The sequence below is a fragment of the Gavialis gangeticus genome, unplaced genomic scaffold (genome assembly GCF_001723915.1).
Source record: "Gavialis gangeticus isolate Ggan-Ray unplaced genomic scaffold, GavGan_comp1, whole genome shotgun sequence".
Lineage (NCBI taxonomy): Eukaryota > Metazoa > Chordata > Crocodylia > Gavialidae > Gavialis > Gavialis gangeticus.
The window spans coordinates 84,138,198-84,163,444 of NW_017729025.1; the positions used below are offsets into that span (position 1 = coordinate 84,138,198).

Consider the following 25,247-nt stretch of genomic DNA (forward strand, 5'->3'; position numbering starts at 1 on the left):
TGATGGAGAGGAGGTATAGATTGGACATCCGCAAGAACTACTTCACAGTTAGGGCGGCTAGGAGCTGGAACCAACTTCCAAGGGAAGTGGTGCTGGCCCCTACCCTGGGGGTCTTTAAGAAGAGGCTGGATGCCTACCTGGCTGGACTCATTTGAGTTCCGTTTCTCTTTTTGGGGTTTTTTTTTGTTGTTCTCCCGCCCTGGCGGGGGGTCGGGCTAGAAGATCTACTAGGTCCCTTCCGACCCTTAATCTATGAATCTATGAGTCACAGGGATCTGTCCTGGGCTCACTGCTGTTCAACGTGTTTATTAATTATTTGGATGTTGGAATAGAAAGCTTCTTGAGCAAATTTGTAGCTGACGTGAAACTGGGAAGGATTGCAAACTTGTTGGAGGATGCGAACACAATTCAGAAGGATCTTGACAGATTGGAAAGTTGGGCTAGAGCTAACAGGATGAAGTTCAATGTGGACAAATGCAAGGTGCTACACAATGGGAGAACTAATCAAAACACAAATATAAAATGGGTAATATCTGACTGGATGGTAGCATTTTGGAAAAGGACTTGGGAGTCTTTGTAGATCAGACTATATGAGTCTGCAGCATGATGCAGCCGCACAAAAGGTGAATGCAGTTTTGGGCTGCATCAGTAGAAGCATTAGTTACAAGACATGGCCTCATCTGGAGTACTGTATGCAGTTCTGCACTCCACATCTTAAAAAGAACATGGAGAAGATAGAGAGGATTCAGAGGCAGGCAACAAACATGATCCAAGGGCTTGGAAGGCAAATCATGAGGGGAGGCTGAAGGAACTAAGCATATTCAGCTTGCTTGCAGAAAAGGTGCTAAGAGGGGACATGCCAGCAGCCTTCAAATACTTGAAGGACTACCATAAAGAAGAGGGAAAGCACCCTTTTTTTCTCTTGCTGCAGAGAGGAAGACGTGGACTAATGGCTTGAAGTTGTAGCAAAGTAAGTTTAGATTGGATATCTGGAAAAATCTATTGACTGTTGAACAGTGACACAGTAGAATAGTCTGCTTAGGGAAGTTGTGGATTCTCCATCACTGGAGGTGTTCAAGAAGAGATTGGATAGCCATTGTCAGGGGTGATCTAGGCATACTGTGGGTATTTCCCATGCTTCTGGGCTTTGCTGGTTGCCCCCTTTTGCCTTTTCTGTTGCATGTTAGGGTATTTTTAAGCCTTCCGAGAAGCATTGGGTGTTGGCTGCAGCTAAAGTTGAGTGTTTTAACTGGGGTGTGCCAATGCGTCTGCTGGAACCAAAGCCAGAGGCTCCTGGCTACGGGGGGTCTTGCCCTTTCACTTTTGGTCAGACTGATGGCCATGTTTAGGGATTAAGAAGGAATTTTACCCCATGGCCAGATTGGTATGAACTGTGGGGGTTTTTGCTTTCACTGTAATGGTGGATGTAGCCCTCTACCTGGGATCCCTTGAGCATATATTGACAACATTTCTTAGAAGCAGCAGATTGACTGCTGTGGTTTCCCTGATTTACCTGTGGCAGGTTAAGGTGTTTGGTCTGTGTTGTCAGGGTTGATGGTAATCTTATGTAGAGTTTAGATTATGATTGGTATGGGATGGTTTGGATAGGGATGATCCTGCCCGAAGCAGGGGAAAGGACTAGATGACTTCTGGAGGTTCATTCCAGCCCCACTTCTCTATGATTCTGTGAACTCTTAATATGGTTCTTTTGCTTCTACAAAGGTGGCAATCATCCAGTCCATCATGCTCCTGGAGAGGCCAGGAATTAGGTGGCAGTAGCAGTGCTGCAGTCACTTAGTTCATATGGGTATGGAGTCCTGTTGGGGATTTCTTTCTGCACAGGCAGGATGAGCAACTGGTGTTAAACCCTCTAGTTCCTGGTAGGGGTCAACACTGCCGCTGTTTGCCCTACCACCAGAAATGAGTCTGGGTGCAGCCTGGAGGGCCAAACCAGTTTGATGTCCTTGTTCTACCACATAGCTCTGGAATTTATTTTCTATGCTGGTGTGAAGCACCAGGACTTCTCTGTCTGGGTTTTAATTTAATTTAATTTCAGCTTTTAGTTTTCCTGTGGGTAGCTGAGAGACTAGAGCAGAAGTAGGCATTTTGTTGCTTGTGCTGCCACATTTCACTCCCACCTGCTTGTCAGAGATGTAAGGAGACAAAAATATTATTCTTTGCTTTCCTTGTTTCCTCGTGTTTGGACAGGGAATGACTAGGGTTCCAAAGATTTGAAGACCCTCTTGTTCTGGCTGTTTGCAGAACATTAGTAAGGCTCTGCTAAGCCAGGGATGAACTAGGTGCAGACTGAAAAGAAGAAAACCAAATCTTGGGACCAGTTCTTCTGGCCCCTTTCATCCAAGAAATCTCAGGCCCCTTTTGGTAGGCAGATATACTGTTCAAGCAGGTCAGTTTTCCATCTTGCTTGCTTTAACCCTACATGAATGTATGGTTCTGGCTAATCCCAACCTCTAGTCTTTCAGAGGATAAGAGGTCCAGTTTTTCCTGTTTGCTCCTTGGTCTGACTTTTCTCCAGTGTTGCACTCAGTAACCAGAATATGGTCCTATTTTTGCACAGCCGTCTCTTCTCTGGCATGACTGATGTCAAGTATCCAGACACGATTGCCCTGACTTTTGACCCCACCAACCAGTGGCTATCATGTGTATATAATGACCACAGCCTATACGTGTGGGATGTCAAGGACCCGAAGAAAGTTGGCAAGGTTTACTCTGCTTTGTATCACTCTTCCTGCGTGTGGAGCATTGAGGTAATGGTGGGCCACGAGTGGTTTTCTAGTACACGTGGTGGGTTGGGGGATGCAGGTGAGGAAAGCAGCTGAGGGACTTTCTTAATTAAATGGAAATGCTAGTTACAGAGAGGATCAATCCAAATCACTTCTTGTGGTTTTTCTGGTTCTGCTGTAACTCAGTGGAATTGGGAGCTATTGTTTGGATGTGCAGTTGTGACTGGCTCTGCTCTTTGGGTGAAAAGCATTATTGAAAAATAACGTACCATTAAAAGGCAATTTCTACCTCCCAGAAATTCAGGAAAAAAGTCAGTGTTTGTCGAAACTGGTACATGTGTACCTTTAAGTATAAAATGTTTGAGAAGTCATTGGTGGCCTTTAAACACAAGCTCACTCCTAAAATGTGTTCAGTTCAGTCTAGCTATGCTTGAAGTATAACTTTTTGAACATATGATCTAAGGGTAAATGTATGAAACCTGATCAGATCTCAACTCAGATCTCAGTTAACCTGTTTATGAGGTCTGTATGCATTTCCCAGCAAGGCTCTATAGTTTCCAGTACATAAATTTAGCGTGCTCACTCTCTCCCTCTCTCTCTCTCTCTCTCTCTCTCTCTGAGAGTCATGGCAGGAAGTAAGAATTTGTGTGGAGTTTCAAAATTCACAGGTCATCTCAGAAAAGGGAGACTTGGTAATGAGAGAAGAAGGCAAAACTAGGGTCTTTATCACCTTTCTAACCTGTCCTGGAACATGACTCTTCAGTGGTATGTAAGGCTTCAAAGGACTGGGTGCTGACAGATATGCAGCTCCCTGCTGTAACTCATGGCACTTCCCAGGAAGTACCACAAGTTACAGTGATCCCCCTGATCCAACAGATGTTGCTTGTTGGGTTGTGGGAGGGAGGAAGTTGGCAGATTGAGTTTGTACCTCTGCCATAGCCCTGCCCCTGCTCCCCACAAGCTGTAGTGCTGTCTTTAGGATGGGATGGGGGAAGGAGTTTGGTTTTGGGTTTGCCCCACCTGCACTGGAGGTGGGGTGGATTAGAGCCCCCAATTCCCCAACCCACCTTGGGGGGGCTCCAATCAACATGCCTTCCCTGCCTCCAAAGCAGGCTGGGCAAACCCCAGACCAAACTCCCTCCTCTTCTTTCCCCACCCACTATTCTGAAGACAGCACTGGGATGCTTCAGCCTGGCCCTGTTCCTGGCAGGGACGGACAGAAGTCAGTGAAGGTGCTCTGCTTTGGAGCGCCTTCATCTGAACCCTCATGTAATGAAAGTTCATTTGTCATGCAATTGGGCATTTATAAAGCTCTCTGCAACTGTGCACTTCTGTCAGGGCATGGCTGTAGAGTGCTCTCAGGGGCTGATTGCACGACAGAACATCACTTCTGTCAGTGCCCTGTCTGGCAACAGCCCAGTGCCTCCCTCTATTGTGCTCTTTTAGAGATGAGGGATATCAGCTCTCTCCTTTCTCATTGCTGTGGAAGAAAGCAAGGGGGCTTACTATTCTAGCCAGGGAACTCCACTCTGTATTGGTTTGTGAAAGGAACACAAATTGATGATTGGCCAGCCAGTGAGAATAGAATTTTGGAGTAAGATCATTCCTTTCTGTCTCGTTAACATGTCAGAAGCTGAGGTAGCAGCCATCTGCATTTGAGTTCGAAACTTACTGTCTTAAAAACAAACCACAGTGACATCTCACTTGGGGGTTGTTCTTTATGTACTTCTAGGTGTATCCTGAGGTGAAGGACAACAATCAGTCCTACCTTCCCCCAAGTTCCTTTATCACCTGTTCATCTGACAACACCATTCGTTTGTGGAACACGGAGAGTTCCAACATTCATGGCTCAGCTCTGCATCGGAACATCCTCAGCAGCGTAAGAACCCCAGGCTGCCAAGACAGCTCATTTCTTGGCCTTTGGCTCATGTACAGCAATGTCAGAGTTAAGGCCCAAAGGTCATCTGAGGGAAGTTTTACAGACCTGGAGAAGTTGTGTAGGGGCAGATCAAGTGTAAACAAAAATCTGAATATTTTGTAAACATCTTAAAACTTGTTATTGTGAACCAGATAAATCACCTTGTCTCATCCTGTCCAGAGTGGCTTATGCCAGCTGTTTCAGAAGAGGGTATAACTGTTTGTCTAGTTCCTCCCAATCCTGCAATTCATATAATTATTTCATTATCAGGATTGGTGGAAGAATGTTCCATGACTGATAGAGACTGGGGGCAGGGATGGGAAGAGAGTTCTAAATCCACACCATCTGATTCCTATTTCCTCCTATCTATAGTGATGTTAAATGGAAGGAAGCACAGTACAGTGACTGGTTCCAGCTAATTGCTTCTGTTGCTGTTATGTGACCCGCTCTCTAGATCCATTTCTGAGTAAGCTGCACTTGGCAAAAGAAGCTACTTTGCCAGAGAGATTTATGACGATTTAGGCCTACTTGTATTGACCTTCAGGAATGCTTCATGTAGTTCCCACTGCATCCTTATTTTAGTATTTTGTAGCCTGGAGGCTTCTCTGAGGGGAGAAACAGATGTTGTTAAATTAAATGACATAAGCTATGCTAGGATGTGTTCTGGCACAGCTGATTTCCTTCATTAGGTATAACGCATGTCACCCTTGTTCCAACTGTTCATGCTGTGGGACAGTGGGTGACATGTTCTCCTGGGGCTTGAGAGGCCCAATTCTGTATGCCTTGGGAATTCCCTAGCAGGTTTGAACCCCTTAGGTTTCTAGAGCACCTGCCTTACTTTCCTCACTTAGATATGCTCCAAGGAATCTTTGGGCATGTCTTGGTAAGGGAGAAAGTTGAGGTTTCCTTGCTTATGGAGATATACCCTGGGATCTCCCGAGCACATGTCCTTAAGTGAGAAAAGCCTAGGGTTTCCCATTTATGGAGCCACAGCACAAGATCTCCCTGCTTAAGGAGATGCACTTGGGAGATGTTGGGGTTGCATCTTGGTAAGTGGGGAATTCTGGGCTTTCCCCACTTAGAGAGACACACTGGGGAGATCCCAGGGTGCATCACCAGAAGTGGGGACATGCCAGGCTTTCCATGCTTAAACGGACATCCTGGAGAGATCCCAGGATATGTCTTTGTAAGTAGGGAACCCTGGCTTTCCCTCTCTACAGAGAAGTGCCCTGATATTCCTGGAGACGTGTCTCTGTAAGCTGGGAAACTATGCAGGTGCTCCAGGGGCCTGAGGGGCTCAAACCTGTGCAGGGCTTCCTGGAGTTCGCAAGATTTAGGCTCCACAAGCCTCTAGAGGAGATACCCAGGGTGGCTGGGGAGTGTGAGCAGCTCCAGGCTGCTTGCATTCTCCCATCGCAAGAAAACAGATGTCTATCACAAAAAAGTAGCACAATATATTGCCATTTATGTCACAGCCACAAACTTTGGGCATTTATGGTGCAATAAAGGGTATGGATGTCTGTCTGTTTGCTTTGCTTTTATGCTGCCATAAAGTATTTTATGGCTGCACAGAGGTGAGGAAAGGCAATGTGAGGAAAGTCTTTTCCATTCTTAGTGGCACAGAATAAGGTGCACTCTGGCTCTTTTAAAGAAGATGGACACTGATGTTCTAACTTCCATTATCTCTTCCCCACCCCCCTCCAAGCACTGGATTGGCTATCAGTTCAGATCCCTACTGAGCTTGACTGCCAGTTCTTCACTTCAGTACTTCCTTGGTCTTTTCTCTTTTAAGGACCTGATGAAAATCATCTATGTGGATGACAACACTCAGTGCCTGCTTGACACTGATTACAACTCTGGTGGGAGTGCAGATAAAGCTGACACACAGGTTACAGACACAAAAGTGGGGATTCGCACTGTGTGTGTGAGCCCCAGTGGAGAACATCTGGCCTCAGGGGACAGGATTGGCACTCTCAGGTAACCCTAGGGCTTCTAGGGTGGGATGACTGTGGGACAGGGATGAACATAGAGAAGACTGTCTCCCTTTTTCCACTCTATATTTCCATGTGGACACTGACATCTTTTGTCTTATTTCAGAATTTATGAGTTGCAGTCCCTTAGGGAAATGCTGAAGGTAGAAGCTCATGATTCTGAGATCCTCTGCCTGGAGTACTCCAAACCTGACACAGGTAAGAAACGGAAGGGTTTTATTCCCCCCACTGCTTGCTTATGTGGCCTGCATGATGTATTGTCTTGTGCCTGAGGTAGAGCAACTCTTTTTCTGGTTGTTATGTATAACAAGTCTCTAGTGGGCAGCTGCTCCTTTAGTTCTCAGAGCAGAGGCTTTTGTAGCACTGCAGGAGAAGGCCCTGAGTTTGAAAAGGCTTCCATCTCTTGCTACTGTATGGATGTGGGGAGTTTAGATCACTACGTTTTGTGTCTTCTATTGCAAGTTGAAACCTGGGGGATGTTCCTTTGTATGCACCTGTTTTACTTGTACTAAACTTATTAGGAAGGGTATCTACTGTGCAACTTGAAGATGCTTAATATTATGATCAAAGAAGCAAATTGCTTTTCAGTAAAGGTTTTGCTTCTCTTGTAAAATCTCTGGCAGGATTTAAGCTCTTGGCATCAGCCAGTCGGGATAGACTGATCCATGTTTTGGATGCTGGGAAGGACTATAGATTGCAGCAGACTCTGGATGAGCATTCTTCTTCCATCACAGCTGTGAAGTTTGCAGGTTGGAGAGCCCGTATAATTTTATTTATGCTGATGTAAGCAAAATCTGCCAGGCATCAAGAATACTGTTGCTGCTATATCGTGGCTGTGAAGTTTGGTAGAATTATTTAACCTTGTAATTCGTGATTTATGTGAGGTTACAGTTTAACTTTCTTCTTTCTCCTCATTTATAGCTACAGTCATACTAGCAAGCAAGGCTTGTCTTATCTTTTCCGCCTGTGGGAATTGAAATCCCTTCATATTTCTTTGGGCTAACTTAACTAATCATTTCCCCACTCCCCTGCTTTTTAACCCATATAAAATGGCTACACCCATCCATTGTTATCATAGCTGAGGGAGGTTGGAACTTGACTTCGGAAAAAGTATCCAGGCTGGTATTTTTGGCCTATGGTATGGGGTAGACACTCCATTCTCCATCCCCAGCCTGCACCAAGAGGGAGGGCTGTAGTATCCAGAGAGCAAAAGATATGCTCAGAGGAACTGCAGAATTTTTAAATGTCTACCTGCTGTCCAGGGCCCTGATGGTTTATTGAGTTCCCTTTGGAATTCTCTGTGGCTGAACCCTCTGAACTAGTAAAAAAGACTATTCCTTCTTGAGGACAGAAAGGCCTTCTGGTGTTGTGTGCACCAGCCTGCACTACTGACTCCCTACAGCATAGTCAGGCATGGCTAGTTGGAGCTGTAGGGGGAGGAATGAGGAAAATGCAATGAACAGCTGTTCCACTGTTCCTGTTGTGTTTACTTGTTGGACCTATTTCTTTTTCTTTGTTCCAGCTAATGATGGGAAAGTGAGGATGATCAGCTGTGGGGCAGACAAGAGTATCTATTTTCGCACTGCACAGAAGGTAACCTTTTGTTACTGCTGTCATCCTTTTCTGTAACATCTCCTAAAGGGAGCTGCTCTGAGGCAATGTTGTGGTAAAGCTGGCATAGGAGCTGGTTGCTGTTTCAGTCGCAGTTTATCCCAGTGTGTGACTTGGTGTAGCAGGTTATAGTGGGTGCTTAATTTGATGGTGGGAGCAATTTTACAGCTGCTTTCAGGTACAGCCTCTCAGCAGAAATCAGGGCAGGGAATGATTGAGGACTCCATTCTTTCCCTTAGGGAGTCACTGTAAGGAATGTCATGAGAGGACCAGCTGTGGAGAGGTGTTTATTGCATCTCCAGGAGTCATTGTAGGGAATGGTTGGCTTGTGCTGACTACATCTGTAAAGAGGTGGGGGGACTTGAGTGTGTTTAGTGACTTGACTTTCATTAATTTTTTATCCTCTTTGCTTAGACAGGGAATGGGGTTCAGTTTACTCGGAGCCACCATATTGTTAGAAAGACTACTTTGTATGACATGGATGTTGACCCCAGCTTGAAGTATGCTGCTATTGGCTGTCAAGACCGTAACATCCGGTAGGTTTGTTTTGTTGCCTTATTCTTGCACTTCAGAAAACAGTTAGCAGAGAATATTTTCCCCTACAAGTCATTTAGTGTAGTTTTTCTTAGAATTTGAATTCCTAAAGTGTCATCTTCAGGCCCCAGCGAGCCTGAGTTCTCCTCTTGTCCCCAGTAGTGAAAAACCATGCATGTTCCAAGATGCCTTTGAGTCTCTTAGCCTGTGGTTGTGGTCCATGCAGGGGAGAGGCTCTCCTGGTTGAGCAAGTGACTGTGTTTTCCTATGGCACGCATTCTTTTCCCTGAAGTAGCTTTTACCATCACAGGAATGTCAGACAAAATAATGTGTGTTTCTGTGAAATCTGTTGAATTGGGGGAATCCAAAGCTGGGGTTAACTGTTGCTGTTCTTTAGCGACAGCTGTCAACTGGAGTTGACACTCTGCTTCCATTTTGAAATTTCTTCCAGTCTTTAATTTTTCTATTTACACTTGCTGCCCCCAGTGGAAAAGAGACTTTTCCCAGTCCTACAGTGGTACCCTTTATTGTATGCTGATGAGTTTCTAGGAGGTGACTTGTTTTATATCCTGCTCCAACAGAAGTTCTGCCTCCCAACTTCCCTTCGTCTCCTGTAACAGCACTCCTCAGAGATGGTCTTTCAGTAGTTTTAGTTGTGTGGAATTTGCTAAGCATCATTCCTGATGCATCACCAGTGGCTATCATTCAGTGCCAAAAAGCTGATTCTTTTCTGCCTGCTCCATCAGTTTCCTGAAACCAAACATACTCCTTGCCTAATCAGTTTGAGATTTAAGTCAGAGTTTTAATTCAGATAATCTATTTTGTATTGTAATCTTGGGGCCAGCATGCTAGTTTCCAAGTTATACATTTAACCACTTGAATGATTTGAGCTTTATGAATTATGGCCGGTGTAGTTCCTTGGAATGGCTGTTGGCTCTATAGCCCCCCAGTCCGTTGTGTGTGGGGGTGGCCTGCCACGGAGAGAAGAGAGGGAAGGGATCTTGTGAGAAGTAGTGGAGAATGATGCATGGGTGTAATGAGTTGTTTCTTGTGTTCCCCTCAGGATTTTCAATATAAGCAGTGGGAAGCAGAAGAAGTTGTACAAGGGATCTCAAGGTGAAGATGGCACCCTCATTAAAGTAAGCCCTCCAAGAATTCAAACATAACCTTTTTTTATTTTTTCCCTGTTCTTTCATCCTTTTCATCACTCTTCTGAGCTAAATCCAGTACCCTGGAATTATGTATGGGTCCAGGGTATTATGATGTGTAAACCTTTTCCCTCTGAAGTGCTAATAAGGGACATACGTGCCATTTTTTTATTTTACTGAATTTGTTTGACTTTTAGTACATATTAAAAAGTTCCCAAGTAAGATTCTTGGGACCTAAATCATAATTAAAAACAAAACAAAACACCATATTTACTTGAGTATAAATGACCCTGAATATAAAATGATGCCCTAATAATTAGATTCTATACCTAGAAAGTCTTAAAAATTTGTTATAATTTTCCAGGTATAGAATCTAAGTATTGTAGGGTTGTTTTGAATCCCCACCCCCATCGCTAAAGCAGGGAAAGCAGTGGCTGGGAGGGAAGGGGAGTCAGGTGCTCCCCATGCCCTCAGCCTCTGTCCCTCCCCTAACTCCCCCCTAGTCTCTGCCTCTCTTTCCCAAACTCCCTACAAGTCTCTGCAATCCTTACTATCAGATGCTGCTCAGGCTGAGAGCACTGCAGTGGAAGAAGTTCACCCCTTGCTTGGCCTTGCAGCAGTGTTAACATTGGGAGAAGCAGTGGAAGGCGTTTCCTTGTGCCCCGTGCCATATTCAACTTGCGCTGGAGCCAGGCTGTGCCTGACAGTAAGGGGGTGGGCTGGTGGGCAGAGGCTATGGAGAGGAAGTAGCGGAGGGGAGAGGGCCAAGAAGGCTGCTCTGGCTCTGATTCACCCTGACCTGGGCTCAGGCCCAGAGCCAGAGATACAGCAGCCTCCTGCTTCTCCCTCCACTTTGTATGTGAATATAAGACAAGGGGCTTTTTTCATGCTGACTGGCTGGGGGGACAGGTGTCAGACTTTGTTTTATATTTGACTAAGTATGATACAATGTGTACAAAAAAAGTACTCAGCTGGCAGCTGTTTCTCACCACAGATGCCTAAAACAATTAGTTAAAGATGAAATCAGAATCCAAACCAACCCTCCCTTTGCTTTCCTACACATACTAGCCTTCAAGTCCCAGCAAAAGCCTTGAAAAACACACTTGGGCTAACTGACACCAAAACATAGACTAAGTGAATACATACTGCATTGTGCTTCAAACTGTGTGTTGGACCAAACTTTCTTTTGAGCCAGTTTGGCAGTTGCTGGAACTGAACCGATACTTGCTAGCAGAGTTTGGTCTGTTATGTGCTACTTGCAAGAACCAGTCACTTCTCCCTACCATCTGTAGAGGCACTTTCCAGGAGGACCTTGCCTTGTAGAAGGGTGTTGTGTACTCCTGCCTTGATGTGGTTCTTTTCCCTGCAGGTTCTCAGATGCTGATGAGAAGCTTGTATGTGATCCCTCCATCCCTTAGGCTCTGTTTGGGAAGAGCTTGTTCCAGCCCTCTTGGTTTTTTGTGTTAAGATTACATGTTGGAGCTGTCAGTGGTCAAAGTTAATGAGGAATTTATGAAGCCCTTGAAATGCTAAGGTGTTGCCCAGAGAGTGATCTTCACACAAATGACATGCAGAAATGTTGATGAAATCAAGGCAGGCTCTCAGAGGAATGCCTTGCTCTTCTGAGGGACTTGCAGTACTAATGCAAGCTCTGTGTTCAGATGTGCCTCTGTCCTCGGATACTGTACCACTTCATTCTGTACTCCTGGCAAACATGGGTGGTTTGGGGATGGACATGTAAGAACACAGCTAAATTATGAGATCACTCTTATGACTTAGTACACTTGAAGTCTTGTTCCCAAAGACAAAAGGCAAGTTGACTTCAACAAACAAATCTGTTAAGTTAATTTACTGCAGCAAAGCCTCAGGCCATTTTCCCTTTTTTGTCAAATGTGTCTCCTGTATGTTTTCGTTGATGGTTTTTTTCTTTTTCTCTTTCTCTCTTTTTTTTTTTAATGATTATTTCTACTGGGGGAGGTAAACTCTCATTTGATTTAATGGAAATAAATGCATTGTTTAAAAAAGAAAAGTCGCCCTTTCTGCTTTTGCATAAACAGAGCTACATGGTTTGGTTTTTTTTCTTTTTTGCAAACTTGATAGTTTTCCCCTTTCCCACAGCATTTAATAAACTAGGGCACTGAACATGAAAAATTGCTGCTGTACCTTATAACTGAACACCTGACTTGATCAGTAATATCTCTGTGGCCTCAAACTGTAAAATGTTGCTGATGGGTGGTGGTTGTTTTTTTTTAATATTAAGTGTGTATTTGCTTTTCTGACATGGAGAGAACCCTGTGATACAGAACACTAATATTGTGCAGCTCATAATTTCCATTTTTTTCCTTTACATATTTAGGCTAACTATGTAACGTGGTGATCTGTTTTGATGCTTCAATATAAACTTATTTGGAGCCTGGCACTCTGAGGTTAAACATTTTTATATAGCATATAATTGGGACTTAAAAATGCAGCAATAAAACTGAAATAACTGCTATTAAAAGCACAAACTCTACTAATCCAGACCCCTTTTATTTTTGAATTTCCGAAGTTCTGCAAAACACAGATATAGTAAGAGCTCCAATACAGAATTCGCAGAAATATTAACAAAGCAAATTTTAGAATTACAAGAGTAAGCATGTTAACAACTTCTTTGAGTATTTATTGCATTGCTGTTTGAGCAGACTAGCTTCCATGCTTGAAGGCTCAGGTTTTGGAGATGTTTTGTATAGGTTTACTAGCTATGACTATCCTGGGGTTGGTATGGCATAAACTGTTAAAAAATATAGGATCAACTGAAAAATAATGAGCTCTGTTCATTATGGGAGGGAGGAGGAAAAAGGGGAATTTGATCAGAGCATTACAGCAAATTCAGATCGGTGGTGGAATCTTTAAAGATAATCAATTTCTTTTTTGGATTTGGTTGGAAAAGCTGTGGGTTACCTGGTATTTTGAGAATAAGACTGGAGATAGCTCTGCAAAGGGTTTTGATGGGTGAGTTGGTGGTTAGGTGTTTGTCCTGGGGTGCTGGCAAGATGAGTAGGGACCCATGTGAGTCACTCAGTAGTTTGCTGCTGATCATGACTAGTTTCTATTAAGATGAATGATGGTTTTTGCTGTGTCTAAGTGTGTCATTCTTACTGAGTGGCATTTGTGCTGGTAAAAGGCAGGGTAGATTTGCAACTTTATAGACTAAATCAGAGATGTATAGTATAAGATTTCTTAAGCAGAGGGCTTACTTCATCAGATGTTGTGAAAGGACTGTAGGAAGCAGTGATTAGAATAGAAAGGGTAGGAAAGGGGGAGAAAAAAAGAGCGGGCGCTGGTTAAAGAAGCAAGATGGCTATAAGTCAGAGTCAACAGATGGAAGGGACCTGTAAAACCATCAAGTCTGGTCCCCTGCCATAGGCAGGAGGTTAAAGAGCTCAAACTAGCTCAACGAGGTGCTTATCTAGCCTCCTCTTGAACACCTCCAACGATGGCAACTGCACCACCTCTGCCAAGAGTGTGCTCCAGGTTCTAGTTACCTTTATGGAAAAGAAGGTCTTCCTTATGTCCAGCCTAAATCTTCCCTCTGTTAGTTTGTGATCATTGGTCCTCGTCCTCCAAAGGGGTACCTTCCTGAAGAGTTGCTCCCCCAGGTCCTGGTGTTCCCCCCTGACATATTTGTAGGTAGCTATCAAGTCACCTTGCAGCTCTCTTACCCAAACTGAACAAGCCCAGCTCCCTGAGTTTCTCCTCATAGGGCCTATCCTCCAGGCCCCTAACCATGTGGGTGGCCCTTCTCTGCACCCTCTCAAGTTTTATCTGCATCCTTTTTGAAGTGTGGTGCCCAAAACTGGGCACCGTACTCCAGTTGTGGCCTCACCAACACTGAGTAGAGAGGGAGAAGCACCTCTTTGGATCTGTTGACAACATATTAGCTGATGCATGCCTGAATTCTGTTTGTCCTGCCAGTGACTTCCTCACACTGTTGGCTCATATTCATCTTCTGGTCGATTTGTGACCCCCGGGTCCTGTTCAGATGCTGTGCCAGCCAGTGGGCTACTGCCTATTCTATAGTTGTGGTGAAGGTTCTTCCTACCCAGATGAAGGACTCAGCACTTTTACCTGTTGAACCTCATCTGATTCCAGTCAGCCCATAGAACCAGTCTGTCAAGGTCATCCTGGATCTTTACCCTATCCTATGGTGTGCCCACAGCTCGGTATCATCTGCAAACTTAATCGTAGAGTGTTCCACCCCCTCATCCAAGTCGTTACTAAATAGGTTAAAAAGCACTGGTCCAAGCACCGACCCAGGGGACACCACTGGAGACAGTTCTCCAGGATGAGGCCGTCCCGTCAGTTTACAACTCTCTGGGACCAGCCTTTAAGTCAGTTTTCCATCCACCTCGCTGTAGGCTGGTCCAGGCCAGTACCCTCCAGTTTGACTGAGAGAATTTCATGGGAGACTGAATCAAAGGCCTTACTGAAATCTAAGTAAAACTTCATCGTAAAAGGACACCAGGTTTGTCAGGCATGATCTACCCTCCACAAAGCCAGGCTGCTTGTTTCTTAATACTCTGTTGGTTACAAGCTTGTGATTGATGGCCTCTTTAACTATTTTTTCAAAAGTTTTTCCAAGGACCAAAGTCAAACTGACCGGTCTGTAGTTGCAGAGTCATGCCTCCTCTCTTTTTTGAAAATGGGCATCAGGTTGACCTTCTTTCAGTCATCTGGGAACACCCCCAGAGTTCCATGACTTTTTGAATATCTTTGCCAAGAGCTCTGTTATGAGTTCATCCAGTTCTTTCAGGACTCTTGGATGTGGGTCATCTGTCCCAGTGGACTTGAAAACATCCATTTGTTCTAAGGGGAACCTCATCTGTCTGGGACTGATTTTCATGTTTTCTATAGGGTTCCCCATGTTCTCTGGGCCTCTGCATGGGTTCACAGCTCCTGTTAACCTTCTGGAATACCAATGTGAAGTATTTATTTAGAAGCTCTGCCTTTTTGTGGTGATCAACTGTAGGCTGTCCCTCTGTATTTGGTAGGGGTCCCACAGTGGAACTTTATTTTTTTTTTTTTTTCTTGCTCCCCACGTACCTGTAGGAGGACTTTGTTTATTTCGGATGGCAGCTTGATCTCCATGCCCGTCTTGGCTTTTCCGTTATCTTCTACCTGCAGACTTAGGTTATATAGTGAACTCTTCTCTGGTTGCTGAGCCTTTTTTTCCATTGATTATATGCATCTTTTTTCTTTTTCAAAAGTTCTCTAATGTTCCTGTTGAGCCAACCCAGGTCTCTTGGCTCCTTTCCCACTCTTTGATTTCATGGGAATGGCCTCTTTTTGAGCAGTGAGAATTGCTCCCTTGAAGAGGCACCATTGCTCCTGAACTATCAAATTGTCTAGTTGTTGGTTGCAGAGGGCCTTTCTAACTAACCTCCTGAGTTTGTCAAAGTTCGCCTTTCTGAAAACTAGGGCTTCTGTTTTACTAATTGGGATCCTAGCTTTCCGGTGGATTGTGATCCTAATCAGATCATGATCACTGTCACCCAGAGTACCTCCAATCTTCAGGTCCTCTACCGTGTCCTCCCCTTTGGTAAGCACTAATTCTAGAGTGGCTTTACCTCAGTTGGTTCTTTGGAAACCTGTGACAGGAACAGGTCATCAGTAGTTGCTAAGAAATTGGCTGACTTGCTGGAGCCAGCTGAATGGTCCTCCCAACAGATGTTAGGGTAGTTGAAGTCACCCATGACCCATCAGGTCTTTAGTTCTGGTTGCCTCAGTCAATTCCCTGGAGAATGCCTGAAAAACAAAGCAGTCAACTCACCGAGGGACAAAAAGGTTATAAAAACTAATCTAGGTAATAGGATAAGAATCTGTAGTTTAGGTTTTGACCATTCTTAATACAGTCCAGTCTGTGGATGATTTCTTCTTCTGCAATTTCCCATTCAAGTTTGTTTTTTTTTAATGTTTCATTGTCTAAGAACAGCTGATGTCAGACTGGACCTTTCAAATTCTAATGTTGTCGGGACTTGTTCAAACAACTGGGCTTCAGGTCATTTTAAAGTGGGAAAGTCTGTTAAATTAGGAAGCAGATGGAGAACCTCTAGTTGGCCAGGCATGGGACAAAATGCATCATCATTCAGTATACAGTTACTGCCCCGTGACCCGTTTGGACATTATGGTTTAGTCCAGGGGTGGCCAAGCTGTAGCATGGGCAGCCTCTCTTTGTGGCACATGGCAAATAGGGAGGAGACAGAAAGCAGAGGAGCAGGAGAAGAGGATCATAGTGGCATTTGTAGAGAGTTTGGGCTAATTTTGTTGGACACCTGCCAAAAAGGTTGGCCCTCACTGGTCTAGACTGACTCTAAATGTCTTTCTCTGAACTTTCTGTTGTCTTGGGCATTTCTTGGGAATTTAAGGCACTTTTCTCACCAGCCCTTTTTGTCTTCCATACTTCCCAACCAGGTACAGACTGATCCCTCAGGTCTGTATATTGCAACTAGTTGTTCTGACAAGAATCTTTCCATCTTTGATTTCTACTCTGGCGAGTGTGTGGCCACAATGTATGGGCACTCAGGTGAGTTGCAGAAGCTATTTTTCTATCTGCTGATTTAATGTTTGTATAATGGTGGTCAGCATAATGCTGACTAGCTCTTTTGCATTTTTAGTTTTCAAAAAAGCTTTGCATAGGAAACACGATTCTTAATAATTTTTTAAAAATCCCAAACCTTGGAATCTTTTGGGGTCCTTTGAGGCAATTGAGGGCTAGCTCAAATTTTGATGTCCAAACATTCCATTTCAGTTTTATGTTAAAATGACCTATTACATTTTTTAATATATTAGCTGTAAAACTGCTTTATTGTTAATTCTCTTGCTCTGTTGGCAGATCACTCCTCCCAAAAAATCTTGTGTCTCTCTACAATAGCCCTCAATGATACCCTGTTTTATGTTTGGAAGATGCTTCAATCTTGTTTGTTCAGTTATGGGGTTTCTCATGCTGTTATATACCTCAATCCTGGTCTGCAGGGACTATGGTCTTAAATATGATGTGGGAATTTGGGTATCTTGGCTCCATGGAAACATGCTGGATGTAATCAGTATTTGACTGCTGAGCTGAGCCCAGCAAATCCGTTTAGCTAATGATTTGTGCTGCTCGCTGGGGTAGTTCAAGAGTTGCTGTTCTTTGTTTTATTTTACACAGAGATTGTAACTGGGATGAAGTTCAGTAATGACTGCAAACATCTGATATCTGTCTCTGGTGACAGGTAAGCAAGCAACAGTCTTGTGATTGCGAAGTCCCTCTTATCTGGTAGAGTGGCAAGTCATTATTTTGTGCCATCTCTATGTGCTAGGGTTAAAGCACCTCCAGGGAGGTGGTAAAAGCATAAACATTTGGGGCACTACAGTGTAGTGGTAGCCCTGTTTATAGAGTCCAAAACCACCTTTCTGTATCCTAAATCCCAATGTGGTGCTGTGGGCAGGCTGAGCTGTGCTTTAGTTTCTTTTTTTAAGTAAATTATATGTCCCTGTGAGGTGCCAGTATCAGTGGACGCATGAGTTCATGGGCTACTTCCTGCTAGCATGGCCTGAGGCACAAGCTCACCCTTCCAAGGTGAGCAGTTATAGGGAGGAGCCAGGGCTTTTGCTTGGTAGCCATGTAGAGGAGCACAGAGTGTGAAATCCTAAATGGTGATGCTGCAGGTGGGCTCTGCAGAAACCGAGACATGGCATCTCTGAGGCTGTGATGCCATCTGGAGCTGCTGTCTAAGACTATTCAGGGCAGTATTTAAAACACAATTGTAACCATAGTAAGAAAACAGACTTGAGTAAAGGGAGATATATGGGGTTCTGTGTTGTATATATCAGTGTCTGATGTTGTATTGCATCACTCAGCTGTTTCTGGATTTCATTCAAGTTAAACAGTCTTCTCTCCCAACTTACCCACCTTGTGTGTATTAATATAAATCAGGTGCAGTGTGTTGGGGGAAGCATTCACTTGTGCTCTGCTGCTTTATAAAGGAGTGAATTCCAGATGCATGGAACAAGTGGGGGATGGAGCATTGCTCGGTTTTAACTGTGATGTCACCCCTTGTTTTAAATGTATAGTATTATCCATTTACCCCATACATGTTGTCCTTTGCTGATCACATTAAATAAGACAAGAAAATAAGGAAGGTATGGAAAATGTTGCTAAGAAATGAGAAGGGATTATTTGGAGAAGTCAATTTTAAGGAAAGGGCTCCTCAAGGCCCACAGATTGGCCATGAGGACAGAAGGAGGATTCCTGCCACATGGAATAGCATGATGGAAGGCATGAAGTAGAGAGGGAGAGAAAAATAAGGGGCCTGAATATGGTAAAAGGATTGGCAGGCGCTCAAGGGACAGTACTGCAGGAGGAGCTGAAGCACAAAGGTGGATGGGGAGCAAGGTTATGAAGGGGTTTGTGTATCAAAGCTGAGATGTATTTATTGGTTTATATTCAACTGTTGCTCTGCAGTTCCCTCTAGCTTTGACCTGCTATTGGAGGTGGAGGGGATGGAAAGATAAATCATGAACAGGCCAGGCTTGCCTTTTGAATTTTAATTCATGCTCTTGGAATCACCTCTGTTAATTCAACTGTTGTGTTTTTGAGAGAGGGAGCTGACCTTGAAGGAAAGTAGCTGGCCAGCCAGCTCTGGGTTTCCAAAACCCCAGGTTGTTATACCTCCTAGCTGCCAGACCTCACAACTTTGCCTGTTCTTTAAAAAGCTGGGTGTGGTGTTCCTAGACCCGAGTCTCTGGGAATGCTATTAATTCCTGTTTGGAGTCCAAAGGAGCACAACACTTTTGAAAACATAATACCGTCATTTTCTCTCTTCCTAGCTCAAAACAATTGGGTGGAAGAGGGAGATCATTTAACATTGAGAAAATTGATCATTACTGAAATGCAGATCATTTTATTTCCTACTAACTGTAAATGTTATGAGGCTATGATACATCCTAATGTGAGAAGGAATTGTATTTCTTAGCTTTTTGCTTCAACATCCTGGTGCTCTACAGAAAATTTTAAAGGACATACAAAATCTCACTGTGAAGCATCTTTTATGAGACAAAAAGCCTCTGTTGCCCAGTTCGCCCTAAGCTACCAGGCTTGAGGTTGGAGAGAAGTTTCCCTGCAGGCCTGACTGTCAAGGTACCATGCACCCTGGTGGTGTCCTCTTGACTCTTTGGAGAACTAGGTTTTTTAGGCTAGTTCTCCAGACCAGAAAGGACTGTTCCTAAATTCACCTATAAGGAATATTAATAACCTAAATTGAAACAAAGCTTAACACACCCATTCTCTTTTCTCACTTGCAGCTGTATCTTTATCTGGCGTCTGAGTTCTGAAATGACCATCAATATGCGACAGCGACTAGCTGATATGAAGCAAAGAGGGAAGCAGGTGGAGAAATCGCCACCTCGCAAGACGACAGGACTTAGCAGGTGAGGAGGGCCGATACAAGACTATGGGGGAGGCTGGCTACTATTTCATATAGGAGATTTGGGGTAGTTGATTTTTAACTGCTATTTGGGTTGTTGGTAATCCCTATCAGTAGTATCTTTTAAGTTTTTTCCTTTTTATCATCTTTGTCTTTATGCTGCTTTTTTTGGCTGCTTGTTCTATGTCTTTCAACATTTGGATTTAAACACCCAACTATGATTTGACGGCTACATTATTTCATTCTCCTTTGCAGTCTTTACAGAATGTCACATCTCCTTTAATCTATTTTTTGGAAGATGATGTTAAAAACATGCTGTACAAAACAGCACTGAGAGTAGTACACGAGCATCCTGTCTAGGAGAGCTTGATCATTTTAAGAATAGAGATATGAGGTGCCAGGCTAAAGCTTCACCAATCAAATTAAATTTTATGCAAAATACGCACTGGAAAATACCTGACATTTTTAAACATGGCAAATACCTATAATTGTTTGTGAAGGGTGATAACAGGCTTTATGGTAATTATCTCCTTTACAGGAATGAAAGCTTCAGAGAAGGTTACTGTTTAAAAAATATAATTCCATAAGAATTATTTGTCTTGGTCAGTTCTCCCCCACCTTACAGTACAGAATGGAAACCGTGAGCTAGATCTAAATTTATCTAGTGCTCCTACTTTGAAAAATGGTGCTTAGATACAGAGCTTTGATTTCAAACAGAGCTAACTTGGCTGCAAGGGCTAGGGTGTTTGTTTTTTTTAGGGTTGCTGGTCAGTTTAGTGGCTTAAGCACTGCACTCGCAGTGGCTGATTTGACAATAGTGGGGTGGAGGAGGGAAGCATCTGCAGCTCTGGCAGGCTCGCATGGTACCAAAAATGGGTGTTGAATCCATTCTTCTCCCCCAAACGGCTAAAAGATTTTAAAATCTGAATAATGAAGTGTCAAAGCATCAAAGGTCTCGTCAGACTGGTTGTTTGCAAGTATTGCAAGAACCTTCCATTCTCTTTGGGAGTTGTTAGAACAAGTCTGTCTGCATAGTTTCACTCGGGATCCTTGGGCCACTCTGCTCTTTGGAGCATCTCTTGTTTGACAAGTGTGCCGTAATTATTCTGGGATGCTTCAGTACTGAGCCATGAAGCCAAAATGCTTTAGCTGTAAAGCTGTGTGCTTTTTATAGCAGGCTCTCCATAATTCCAGCAGCTGCAGTTTTGCCTGACTGAGGTGCAGTCTGTGAGGGACGCTCCCAGTTTCATTTGGCACTAGGTGAGACACATTTCTGTCACATACTCTTGCTGGAGGGTGGTGCCAGTGCCACGCCAGTCCCAGCAATTTAGGAAAACTTGCTTGGTGACCTCTTTACTAGAGTGGAACCTTCTGATTTGGTGAGTTTTGAAACTTGTTTTCAGTTCTGAGCATTTGCTGTGGTCACCAAGTATCGACAGAGACGTAATACCAGAGCATTATGGATTGCTGGCTGAATTTGGAGGGAATAACTCATTGTGTTCAGCATCACTGTGTGGAATTGAGGAACTGAGGATCTGGAGTAAGAATCCCTGTTTAATACATGTGTAATACCTGTTCTGGTTACTTCTGAATCTGTTTGTAAGCTGCTATGTAGAGTTGGTTTAAATCGAGATGGGTAAGAGTGTCCTCTTATTAGTGGCCTGGGCATAAGATCCACAGAAACATTAAGGTTCTCCAGCCATGGTGTTATATGATTTGATTTTATTGAACTGTGTACAGTACTGTACTGGTTAAAGTAAGTCTATTACCCAGCTGGGTGTTGCAGCTTCTTTCACGTTCTAAGAGCAGTCAGGGAACGGAGGCTTCAGAAACCTGACGACTTGAGAGCTCTACTTGGACTGTAGGGAGCTGAAGACTTGTTAGCTAATATAACATTGTCTTTACCCAGCTATCACAGGGTCTAGCCCAGCTGAGTATTGCCTGATATTCGTGTTGTCTCCTTATGTAATAATGAATCTCTTCTGAAGAACATCTTTTTATGTTCCCGTTGTTTTCTTTTAGAGTATACAAATATCCCTTTGGGTTCTGCTTCTCATCATGAAAATTGCTGGTATGTTCTCTCTTCCCTCAGTGACAATGAGTTATTTTTTTAATTATTAGGAGAAATATAACCTGTACTCATTTGTACTGCTAGTGCATTTGGGTTTTTAGATGTTTATGGCTTCAGAGTAGGAATTGCAAAAAGGCCTGTATATTCTTTGTTTTGGTCTCAGCAGGCATTATTGTTCGGGGAAAAATATTTTGTCTCATCATTTGGAAGAGAGGTTTTACACTGAAATTTTCCACTGTTAGATGAGGGATTATAAGCTTATGTGTTAGGGGAGTATTTATATCTCTAAATCCCCTTTTTTGCGATATTATTGAAGACCTCTCTTTAATAGCAGGAGATAGACTTGATTTAATTTTGGATAATGTTTCTAAAAGTAGTATTGCATATACTGTATGTACTCTGGGGAAGCTGCAATTGTTCTCGAGTTTATACTAAACTGTTAGCTCTTTATCAAATGCTTAGTGAGCCAGCAGTCCGTTCCAGGAAGAGCTGAGTACTTTTTGACCATTTTGATGCAAAAGTAAATTGGAACCTGATTAAAAACAGTTTTTTTCCAATTTTAGTTGTGTCATTCTACTAAAATGAGTATCATTGTGTGCTTTTATCTTTGAGCATTTAGAGCAGGGCAGGCAATTATTTCAGGTTGGCTGCTTAATGAGTTGTAGTGAGTTGTTGAGGGCCACTTGAGTAGCCCCGCCTCTTGACAGTTGCTCTGCCCCTTGCTGCCATCTTGGGACTAGACGTCTCATCCCCTAACCCCTGACCTTTGCCACCAGAAGTCTTTCCCTTTGTCCCCCGGAAATACTCCTTTTGGGAGGGGGGTTGCCATTTTAGAATGAGAAGAAAACAAATCATGTACTAGAAGTCAAACACCTACTCTAACATATTTTAATTTTATTACAAAAAATATTTTTGTCATGATTTGCTGTTTGCATACTGTATATAGAGGTGATTGCATAATAACCCAGAAATAAAGTCTTAGTTTTGTATATTGTGTGTGTGTGTATGGTGGAGTGTGGGAGGTTGTGAGGGAATGGCTGTGTGTGTGGGGGGGACATAAGGTAGGGTGGGTAGTTGTGTATATGTGGGGACAGGGTGTGGGTATGAGGGAGGTTGGGGGGTGTGGGGACCCCCCCATGGCTCAGCAGCAGGCAGGGTACTCGGGGCTCAGGTGCCTGGCGGGGTGCGGCTCCAACCAGCGCTGCGCATTGCGCTGAGGGGCGTGGCCTCCATTGGGCCGCCTGTATCGCTGGTGCTCCCTGCCGCTCCTGCACTTGCACATCAGGGAGGGAAGTCCCACGTGCTGGAGCCAGCTGCCTTCCCTGCTGGGGCTGCGCAGCACCCGAGAGAAACTTCAGGCACTGGAGCTGGCTGCCTTCCCCGCCAGGGCTGCGCTGCAGGGGAGGGAAGCCCCAGGCATCTTCCCCTGTGGGGCGGGGAAGGCAGCCGGCTCCAGCCTGAGGCTTCTCTCTGGTGCTGCGCAGAGCCGGTAGGGAAGTCAGCCGGCTCCAGCATGTGGGGCCTTCCCCCTGTGCCCGGCAAACACAGGGGCTGGACATGAGGGGCAGGCAGTGCTTGCGATATAGGCGGCTCGGCAGAGGCTGTGCCCCTCACTGTGATGTGCAAGGCTCATTGGAGCCAGGCCCTGCTGGGTGCTTATGCCCTGAGGACCCAGCCTGCTGCTGCTACCACAGCAGCAGTCCCACGTGGAAACTGCACGCTGGCCAGGCAGGCCCTTCTGCCCACAAGGGTGGGAGCTAGGCTTTAGGGTACATTTTGGGAGCATTGTGTACATGTGGGTGCCTTGCTCCCACCCTCATAGGCGGAAGGGCTGGGGAGGGCACAATTTGTTGGGGGGCCCCATGGGTTGGATGAGAGTGCTTGGCAGGCCACATCCAGTCCATGGGCCATATTTTGTCCACCCCTGTATTATTAGAGTCTATTAGTATTTTGCCCTGATTAATATGCCCCTGAAGGTACCAAGAGCACAGAATTGGAGTTAGGATGGTGATACCATGTTATCATTTTGATGTATTTTTCCCTTTATTCACTTTTAGATATGATTTTATTCAGAAAGCAGAAGAGGACACTAAACAGCGTATTATTCTGACATCTAAATTATTTGATGCCATAAAAATGTGTGTTAGTACAGGGACAAAACTCTGTCTGTACTTCGGGGAGCTTAGATCCAAAGGCTTTGATCCTGTGACTAACTCCAGCAAGTTGGAGCTTTTTGAACTGTCATGAAGTCCCAGTAACTTCAGTGCGATGTTATGGGGCTATAGAGTCTACCTCTCAAATGAGCTGCATGTTCAAGGGGCCAAAAAATGATACGTTTTGAAAGAAAGTTAGGGGAGCAGTGAAGGAGTACGAGAGAAAAATTAAGCTTGTGTTATGGTTTAAGTGAATTGAACCTGTATCCTGAGAGCTGTTCTGACCATCACCTTAAGGCTTGTCTAGTATAGAGTTATTCTGGAATAGCTCTTGTGCTTTGATTTCACAGCCAACTTAATTTAAATTAGCTTTGAAGTTCAGGTAAGATGAGGGAGAGGGAGACTATTGGTTGTATCAGCTGCATACATCAGTGTTTGGTGGTTAAGAACAGGGTTCTTATTTTTTGGTCTAAGGCAATGAAAGAAAAGTAGGAGAAAGAAATAAAGCTTATGGTTTGGTCAAGTAAAGGAGAAATGGCAAAAAGAATTTTGAAAAGCAGCCTAATATATGGAGCCCAAGTTAACTTTCAGAAGTTAAGTTTTGAGCCAACAGGGCTTAAGCAGTTTTGAAAATTTACCCTCAGGACCAAGTTGAATATGCCTGAACACATTCTGGTTGCAGGAAAGGGCACAGAGAAGGGAAATAAGGCTTATTGTGATGATAAAGAATCATGAGTTGTATTAGACCCCTCTAACCCGATGCACTATTTGATAGGTTCAGTAAGATGATAATTTGCCATTGACCTCTCTTACTTCTACAGTTGTACAACAGTATTTACTTCCTATTTTTCCACTTTTCTGAAAATGCTTGAAAGTATTCTTTTCTTTTTTTTTCCTTTTGCCAATCTCTTTTTGATAAACGTGGCCTGTGTGTATTTTCTTGTATATAATTTCAGTCATGCTGGTTTGCTAAACCTTTCCCAGTCCTATCTATCATATGATAGATTCAGAGGAATTTCCCAAAAGTTGGCAGTGACTTGCCCTGTAATCTTATTAATGATGGCTATCTCAGATACCAACTAGTTATTCATCAGACCTTTTATCAACATTATAAGAGGGGCTATACATTTTAAAACAAAATACATGAAACAGATGCCACTATAAAATGTACCAGTATGTCAAAGTTAATATTGCCTTCTGTATATTTAAAACAATAATGTGCATTGTGGTATAAGCCACAGTGTAGCCACAAGAGGTACTATGGTACATGAGCTCTGGGAGGATACCACTGACCAAGAAAAAGGACCCAAGGGGGACTGGGTGGAGAGATGTGGAGACAAGTGGGGGGGAAAAAGCAGAGAAGGGAAATCTGCAATTGGAAAACTTGCTGGAAGAATCCAGTGAGTAAGCCTTTATTTGTCTTCTCCAGCCTAGCCAGAAAATACTGAAAATTATTCATTATCCTATTGCAGGGGCAGGCAATTATTTTGGGCAGAGGGCCACTTACCGAGTTTTGGCAAGCCATTGAGGGCCACATGACAGGCAGCCCAGGGCAGATGAATATTAATTTTCTAAATTTTTTAGGGGCTCTGGGGGCCAGATAGAATGACCTGGTGGGCTGCAACGTGGCCTGG

General features: G+C 43.9%; 1 protein-coding gene across 2 annotated transcripts in view; it reads left to right on the forward strand.

The window, feature by feature from the left end:
- The window catches only part of MAPKBP1 (mitogen-activated protein kinase binding protein 1), a 159,168-nt gene that overhangs the window by 108,476 nt on the left and 25,445 nt on the right, over positions 1 to 25,247 (forward strand). For both annotated transcript variants that reach the window (XM_019519055.1, XM_019519056.1), the window contains exons 10-20: positions 2,579 to 2,768; positions 4,477 to 4,623; positions 6,455 to 6,639; positions 6,760 to 6,851; positions 7,277 to 7,402; positions 8,176 to 8,246; positions 8,679 to 8,800; positions 9,862 to 9,937; positions 16,397 to 16,508; positions 17,133 to 17,196; positions 19,268 to 19,393. In XM_019519055.1, the coding sequence (XP_019374600.1) occupies positions 2,579 to 2,768; positions 4,477 to 4,623; positions 6,455 to 6,639; positions 6,760 to 6,851; positions 7,277 to 7,402; positions 8,176 to 8,246; positions 8,679 to 8,800; positions 9,862 to 9,937; positions 16,397 to 16,508; positions 17,133 to 17,196; positions 19,268 to 19,393 (1,311 nt within the window). The remainder of the gene's footprint in view (positions 1 to 2,578; positions 2,769 to 4,476; positions 4,624 to 6,454; positions 6,640 to 6,759; positions 6,852 to 7,276; positions 7,403 to 8,175; positions 8,247 to 8,678; positions 8,801 to 9,861; positions 9,938 to 16,396; positions 16,509 to 17,132; positions 17,197 to 19,267; positions 19,394 to 25,247) is intronic.